We start from the raw sequence: 8,998 nt of genomic DNA, 5'->3' as shown, positions 1-8,998 counted from the left end.
AGGGCAGCTTCGCAACCAATGCTCCCTTTGTTGACAATAGAAACATATGGACTTTTGGGTAATGGTACACGGGACTATCTCAAACTTAGACTTTCTCTTTACCATTAGGTCAACCAGGTTGACTATGGCCGATCTATTTCCATCAGGAAGAGAAGACTTTTTTGGACTTCCAATGCTTCCATTGTCAATGTCCATGTAAGTTTGGGAAGTAGATCTGCCAATCAAATTTGCCTTTCCAGTGCTCCAAATCATTGTTGATTCAGCATCGTCAAGCAAATAGGTAAGATCAATAAGGGTCATGTCGTGATCTGTCACCAGGGAGTGACTAAAGAACCCATTCAACAACCAACTTCCTCGAGACTTCGACACCCAACCTTCCCAGCTTGTCAATATGTGACTTCATCTCCAAGATGTGAGCATATATAGACATTGCTTGCCAATAGGGATTGAGCGACCTTGAACTTTTCAAGAACTTGTGGGTTAGGGAGAATAATTGGAGGAGGTAGAGGAAGTGAAGTATGATTTCCAGTCCCATTAATGCACGATAAAGGGATCAATCTTTCACCTTGATCGCTATGTAGGATATCATCTTCATTAGGAAAGCTTTATCCAAAAGGATAATGAAGACTAGAGTTGTCTGAACTAGACATCTATGAGGGAGAAATTCAAGCAAGTTGATTTAAGTCCTTAATATAACACCCAATATGAAATATTAAGGCTAGGACCCAACACAATATTTAACAAATTAGAAGAGGGGTGCCATAATCCAATTTGCAAAATATTTAAAGGTAGACAAATGACGATTTACCAATTTCCACCATGAAAAACGAAATTTAACATTAGGTTTTAAATGAATTGAAATTCCTAGATCCTTTGAGATTCATTGGACTATTTAATGGCATGTTTAAATCTCGATTGTGCCCTTCAATTTTGTGATTGGAATGCCAAGGATCACAAACAAGGATTGAATAACCATGAAAATTAGCTTAGTACACTTAATGTTACAACCACCAAATCAGTGTACTCACTAACCACACATGCTCCACTAATCTATGATTAACATCAAGCTACCCTTTGCCACACATTGTAAGTCCCAGATTAGTATGCCGGTTAACCAAACACGCTCCACTAACAACTTAACAAGGTGCAAAGTGCAATTTCATAGGTTAGCACCAAATTCACATTTTCCTAAAGTAACTAAGACTGGGATTTTAATAAAGTTTAGTTACTTTATATTGATCATTATACTTTTAATGAAGGGAGAATTAATGTCATGTCCTACCCGTTCAACTAACAACCCTCCACCAGTCAAGGAAACGGTAAGTGAGATTGGACACCCATTAAACTGCCATTTTATAGGCAGTAACCTTATACCCCCTTATAGACTGGCTTTGTGAATGAGTCCTAATAACGGTAAGACTGACTTTGTTCTTATATATATATATATATATATATATATATATATATATATATATATATATATATATATATTAGACTTTTAATATCATAATAGCATAAGGGTTGAATTTTAACTTTTAAAATTCTAAGTGTTGGAATTAAAGTATACATGGGGGGGGGGGGGGGGGTTAACTTTACAAATTCCAAAACTTGAGGGCAAGTTTTGAACAATTCAAAAAAACTTTTCGTTTCCATAACTTATGAGTTTAATATGGTTTTGAGGATGACTTTTCAAGTTCCATTACAAGTTATGGAAGACATAAAACTATTTTATGATGACATTTAAAACAAGACCTTTCATTTTTTATAACCTATGAGCTTTAAATGAATCTTTTAAAAAGAAAAACTCTTCATTTCGCATAACTTGAGGACAAGTTATGGAGTTCGCAAAAACCATTAAGATAAATTATTCCAATTAACGCAATAATCAAATAATTTTTCAATGATCTAGATCAAACCCATAAGTAAAGATAATTCACATCAACAATTTTTCAAAAATTAGCTAATCATAAATACTAATACAAATCTTGAAACTTTGACAATTATCTTGTTTTTCGATGAGGCTAATCGTTACCATAGCATCAAAATCAAATTTTATGAACAAAAACATTTTGTGGTAATGATCCTAATCCAAAACAGGCCAAAAAAATACAAAAATATGCATCCAGGACAGCCAACTCATCAAGTTCCTTGATGCACTCGATGAGTCCAAGAGTATCTTCAAGCAACTCGTTGAGTCACCTAGTGGACTCGGCGAATCTTATTGTCATAATGCAGAAAAAATGATTTTTTTGCTTTGAAAACCAATAATTACATCAAGTATAATAGAAAACAACCCATGTCTCTGATACCACTATTGGGTTTTGTATATTACAACATCCAATGGTGCACATACAACCCTAAAAGCTTTGGATCTATGTTTTCTCTAATTATACATGCATATAGTTTCCAAAGCTTTAAACCTACAACTAGCATACAAATAACATATGTATAATAAAACAAGTTTTAGACATACCTCTTGATGTTGTTGATGTTGCTAGGAAGAATTTGGCCTTTAAGAACTTAGTGCCCCAAGTGTTGCATCTCAACTGGAATCACAACACATCTAGGACAAAGGATGCCATTTTGAGAGAGAATTCCATACACCAAAATCGTTCATCTTTCTCTAAGCATAGAAGCATACGAAATTGATCATGAAGTAACATATTTATATGTAGGATACCAAAGGTCATGGGTAAAACCCAAATCCATATGCATGGGTTTTATGATCCATGGTTCAGGTGGCCCAACTGTTTATGTATCCATACATAAACTTAGTCCAATATGGATCATAAGCCCAACACATATAAATATAACCAATTACCATAATTAGTCCCCATAGATTTAATTAGTCTCTTTTGATCACTAAATTAATTTCAAACTAATTCTTGATCAATACTAATTAAATCATATGATTTCATATTAATATATTAGCAGTTATAATATATTAATAAATCATATATAACCTCTTCTCAAAAGTCTATCCTAACAAATTGTCCTGATGGTATGCAACCCAAATGGACCATGCTACTCTCGCGTCGTGTACATACCAATAATAGTTATGGGATTAGACATCTAATTCAACACCTGGTACCATTGTGACTTTCCTTGAATCGCGTACGGATCCTGTACTTCTAGTAGTACGACCCCGTACTACCTTATACATCTATTTGTACTTTCCTTAAGGATCACCCCGATACCAATTGAAGGTCTATATTTGATCGGATACAATTCAAGTATAAATAAGAAATGTAAAACTAATCTAAGAAAAATAATCAACAGAAAGTAAATAATATAGAAGTTCTCCAAATTGTTCCTTTCACCAGGAAAAGCGGTTATGACTTCACCAAGAATATGGGTTTGTCACAAAGACGACGTAAGGTGTTATGTATTGCGTCATTGTGATTATTTAGTTAGTCCTTTTGTATTTGATATTAGGGTTGTCCATGTCGTCTCATTAATTACGGTTAGAGTCTTAATAGTGCATGCATGCACCGTAGATCATTAACGTTTTTGAAATAGAAACTCTTGTAAACCCTAGCATGCCTCTATAGTTGAAATTCTTCATTGAGTTCATCTGACGCGTGACTTTTAATCATTCAGCATTTGTTTTATCATCTCTGTGTTCTTTATTTACCTGTTTGAATCTTGTCGATCATTAAGGATTTTAATCATATCAATTGGTATCAGAGCAGGAGACTGTGTAATCCATATACATCTTCTCTGTTAAAAGAAGCTATTAGGGTTTCTGTTGATATTAAATCCTTTTAAGCTGTCATCTTCGTGTTCTTGACGCTGTGATTGTGATTTAAATATTACCCTAAGTTTTACACGTCTGATTCATATATTGGTTCCAAAGATCTTCTTAAAGATGTCGCATGGTGATTCTCAAATCAATTCCATTAGCAACATTAGGTCTACAACTAGGATTCCCATTCTCTTTCCTAGCGACTATGAAGTCTGGGCACTTCACTTTGAAGATTACGGTTTAGGTTTGGAAGATAATGGATACTTGATCTGGCAAGTTATTACTGTTGGAAATTTTGTTCACTCTGGAACAAGAAGGGAGATTAAAACTCAGACTGAACTCAATCAACTTCTTCTTGATGTCAAAGAAGTTCCTCAAGATGAGAAAGACAAACTGCAAAGCAACATCAAAGCAATGAGAATCATTAGATTTGCATTGCAGGCTAATACATTTCGTCTTGTTAGCACTTGTGATACTGCAAAAGCCATATGGAAGAGCTTAAAGAGCTTTACTCAATAGACGTAGATCTGGAGCATTCAACTCAAAACCTATTGTTGTCTGAATTTGGTGCATTTTGTACAAAGGCTAATGAAAACCTGAGTCAAACGTTCAATCATTTCAATCATCTTTTAAGCCGAATGATGAAGCATGGGATTCGACACGAAGTCATCGAGCAGAAGGTAAGATTTATGAATGATCCAAGGTTAAAATGGATGGTAGTGGTATCGAAAGTGAAAGCCCACGAACAGTTCAGAAACTATTCCTTAGAAAAGTTGCTAGGGATCTTGAAGTCACACGAAAGTGAAGTTACTAAAGAAACTAAAGTTGTGTCAGGCATGGGTTCATTGGCTATGGTTGCAAAGAGAAACAAAGTTAATGAGGATGATTTTGAGTCTAACCTTTCTGACTGCGAACTCAGAAATGAAGAGTATGCTCTAATGGTGTCAAAAGCTAGGAGATTTGCAAAGAAAAATTTTCCTTCCAAAAACCGAAATTGGCAGGGAAGCTATAGTTCAGAAAAGGTGAAAGAGGATAAAGTCAACAACTTCCAGAAAGAAGAAGATAAAAAAGAGAAGAAGGTTGCAGGTGATTCGCGATATGATTGCAACTACTGTCACGGTAAGAATCATTTAGCAAAAGATTGCATGCTAAGAAGAACGAACGAGAAGGAGGAGGGAGAGGATGATGAGGCGTATCATCTTCGCAAGCTTGAGGAAATCAAGCAAAAAAAGAAAGATGATAATGTTATGCCTGTTCTGGTTGTGCATGAAAATAATGATGAAAACGAGTGTGGTGGAGTGGAAGTATGGTCCACTGATTCCAAAGATGAAGAAGTCAGAAAACCCACTCATGGAAAGAGCTTGGTGGCAAAAAGAGAGCCGCATGTGAGTCGAAGATGCTTTGTGGTGACAAATGTAATGTCACAAATGTGAGGGTACACAACAGATGATGGAAAGGGAGATGCGGATGAATGAAGGGATGTCAACTGCTTCACTGCGAAGCCAGTTCTTACACAGATCAGCGAATGTGATCAGTTGATCAATAAGGTACATTCTATTCTTGAATCTCTTAATATTCTAGTATCTAATTATGAAACCGACTTAAATGATTTAAAATTCATCTTTTCAAGTATAAGTGAAAGTTTGAAACAAACTCGCATATCAAACGCTAACATGACCGATAAAATGAGCAGGGTGTCATCATAAAGTGAGGAGCGGAGAATATGGATTGAGAAGATTGAGTCCGAGCTTTCTAGGTCAAGGGATGAGTATATTTATTTACAACAAGATAATTTGAAGCTTTTAAAACAAAGAAACATTTCTTGTTTGATTTCTCACTCAATTGCATTTAGATTGTGAAATTGGTAAGAAAATTCATAAAATGATCTTGCCATTTTTAAAATTAAAGGAAGATGAAATTGATGCTAATTGTTTTCAATGTGAATCTATCGTTTCATCAGATGAAACTTCTGAAGCCTATAAAATTAGACTAGACAAAACTGAATCATACATTAAGTCCAAGGATCACATGGACACGTTGAGACAATTACATGATGAAAATGACAAATTAAAAATCAAAACTGAGAATGTACAAAAATTTGATTCGTTGAGTTCAAAATTGAGTTCAGACAATAAATTAAACGTTGAAAATATGTCTGAATTCAATGAGGACACTGAAATGAGTGAATATCTGTAGAAGATGAGGTTGATTGTTCGCAATTCCTTCAAGAGGAAAATGAAAAGGCGAAAGTTCTCATTTCAGAAAATTCAGTTGAATTCGCTCGTATTTCTCAAAATGAACCAAAAACATTAAAAGTGAAAGCAACTGTTTTCCCTATGGTCCAAACTGTTCCCAATCAAGTGTTTGCCACAGGAGGACTAGACAAAAATAAAACATTTGAACTTACGTCGCTCGTTAATGAAAAATACAAAGATGGTTGTGCTGAATTCTTTTGGTCTGCACCAATAGGCAATGCAGATGAAACGAAGGGTTTGTCTGAAAGAACCTCTTGGAAAGTTAAAGGAAGATATGTAGCAGAACTACTAGACAATCTTTTGGATTTTAAAAAGGGTAGCCCAAGTGGCACCAAGGAAGTTCAAAGCGAAACCAAACCTCAGTCGGCAAAGAACAAACCTCATGTGAAGAAAGCGAAACCTCAAGTGAATATTCACAAGTCAGCTGAACAACTTGCTGAGCAAAAACGTTTGAGGAATCAGAGATATCAGAATAATCTCAGTGAGAGGAAGAATTTTTGGCAATCTCAAAATTCCAATTACCTTCGCAGAGAAAAATCTTCAAATCAGAGTACGAAAGCTCTTTCGCAAGCAAGTCCTAGTCAGTGTTCGCATTGTCACTCCTGCAGATTAAAATCAAACTTCGTTCAAAAACCCTCTTTTCCTAAGGAGCATATTGAGAAACCAAGATCTCATTCCACATTTGTATCACCCAAGGATGTTAAAGGAAAGGGAAAGATAGTCTCGAATCCTAAAGCGTAAACTAAGATATCGACTGCTAACCCTAAGAGAGTTAAGAGAGAAGTTGTCAAGAATCAAGCTAACAATAAACAAATCCAATCTGATTCTGAAGAAACGAAAAAGCAATAAAATCAAAGTTTTCACAATAAAGAAGAAAGATCAAACAAATCTAATTAAACGAACCTACATGGTTGATCTCTCTATTGCTTATCCAATATCTGTAAAAGGCTCATAAGGACCCAAACATCTTTGGGTCCCTAAATCTACTTAATTCTTGCAGTTAATTCATGATGATAAGTTTGACACTGAATGGTATATTGACAGTGGATGTTCATGTCACATGACGGGAAGAAATGAGGAGCTAAGAGAATATAGAGAACTGAAGGATGGAGGTGTTGTGAAGTTCGATAATAATGCACTTGGAGAAATCAAAGGTTACGACATGATTACTAATGGCAAATTCTCGATTCGTAAAGTGGCGTATGTGGAAGGACTACAACACAACTTGATAAGTGTTTCAGAGTTGGTTGTTGTTACAAGATTGAAGGTCTCGTTTGATGATGAAGGATCATAAATTATCGAAAAGTAGACAAAAACAGTGCTGCTTAAATTAAAACGCAAAGGCGAGATGTATCCATTAAACATCAATATAATACAAAGGAAGCCTTCTATATGTCTACTTACTAAGGCTGCTATAGACAATAGTTGGTTGTGGCATAGGAGACTTTCGCACCTCAATTTCAAAGATATCAACAAGCTGGTTCTTGGTGATCATGTGCGAGGTTTTCCCCTCTTGAAGTATGACAAGGATCATCTATGTGCCACCTGCGAATTAGGAAAGCAAAGCAGGAAAAGTTATCCAACAATAGTGAACACAAAGGTTATTAAGCCACTCGAACTTCTTCACATCGATCTTTGTGGTCCATTTGAAATCGAGAGTATTGGTGGTAATAAGTATATTCTCGTAATTGTAGATGATTTTTCTCATTTCACTTGGGTGTTCTTTCTTAAGCAGAAGTATGAAGCAACTCCTATGCTTAAAGATTTCATCAAGCAAATTGAGTTACAATTGCGAAAGGTAGTTCGTAATGTTTGAAGCAACAATGGTTTGGAAGTTAAGAACCAAGCATTTAAAGAATTCCTCACTTATAAGGGAGTATCTCATAATTTTTCTGCTCCTTATACTCCATAGCAAAATGGGATCATTGAAAGATGAAACCTTTCACTGTGTGAAGCTGCAAGGACCATGCTTTCGTTCACATCGTTGGCGCTTTACTTTTGGGCTGATGCTGTTGCCACTACCTGTTTTACTAAAAATAGATCTCTTTTCAATAAAAGATTTTCTGTTACTCCCTATGAAATCATCAATAAACGAAAACCTAACGTAAAATTCTTTCATGTTTACGATTCCAGGTGTTTTATTTTCAATTCCAATGAGCAACGAAACAAGTTTGATGAGAAGGCTGACGAAGGGATTTTCTGGGGTATTTGCTAACATCAAAAGCATATAGGGTTCTCAACAAATCATCCAAAAGGATTGAAGAAACCTATTATGTCACATTCGATGACAACTACTTAAAGAAAAATCAAGCGAATGATGACCTAATGAAAGAGATCTTTCCTCCAACGAACCAAGTGAATATCCCTTTGGATAATCTTTATGAAGAGTTCATGCTTCTATTTGATGAACCTGAGAAGGCCATCACATCTGAAGCGAAGGCAGCTGATAATAAAGAAGATGAACTGAAGAAGATAATCGATGAAGCCACGAAAAGCATGGATAATTAGCCACCAACCTCGAACGGGTCTCAAGAAATGAGTACTACAGTCCAGGGGGACAATTTTGATTCCAATACACCTCCTCAGGAGGAGCAACCAAATCCGCAAGAAACAAACATTCCATCACAAGGTGTCAGAGGTACTTCAATTACTGATGAAGAAGAAGTTCACTCGTCAATCGAGGGGGGGAATAAGGACGTGAATGATGATTTGGATGATCAATCAGAGTCTGAAGAAGTAAAAGCTGAATTGGACCCTTCTTATGATCCAAATTATCCACCACTAGTCAAATGGACCAGAGATCACCCCAAAACCAAGTCATTGGTGAATCGTTTACAGGAGTTCTCACGAGACCTCAAATAAAAGCAAAACGGGCTGCTTTATTTTCCAAAGTAGAGTTCTACGTGTTTAATTCCTTTGTATCCAAGATAGAGCCCAAAACCGTCAACACCGCTCTTGATCACTCCGATTGGGTGCAAGCGATGCAAAAAAAACTCAA

The 8,998-nt window shown here is 35.9% G+C and overlaps 1 protein-coding gene across 1 annotated transcript; it reads left to right on the top strand.

The window, feature by feature from the left end:
- Positions 1 to 4,386: 4,386 nt before the first annotated feature.
- Positions 4,387 to 7,294, top strand: LOC111890346 (uncharacterized). Its single transcript, XM_052770884.1, has 5 exons — positions 4,387 to 4,673; positions 4,752 to 5,130; positions 5,654 to 5,855; positions 5,942 to 6,570; positions 7,001 to 7,294. The coding sequence occupies exons 1-5, from the start codon at positions 4,387 to 4,389 to the stop codon at positions 7,292 to 7,294; spliced, it is 1,791 nt and encodes a 596-aa protein (XP_052626844.1).
- Positions 7,295 to 8,998: the final 1,704 nt, after the last annotated feature.

Source organism: Lactuca sativa, chromosome 4 (genome assembly GCF_002870075.4).
Source record: "Lactuca sativa cultivar Salinas chromosome 4, Lsat_Salinas_v11, whole genome shotgun sequence".
Taxonomy (NCBI): domain Eukaryota; kingdom Viridiplantae; phylum Streptophyta; class Magnoliopsida; order Asterales; family Asteraceae; genus Lactuca; species Lactuca sativa.
The sequence above is the reverse complement of the archived record's forward strand: the minus strand, read 5'-3'. Positions and strand labels throughout refer to the sequence as shown.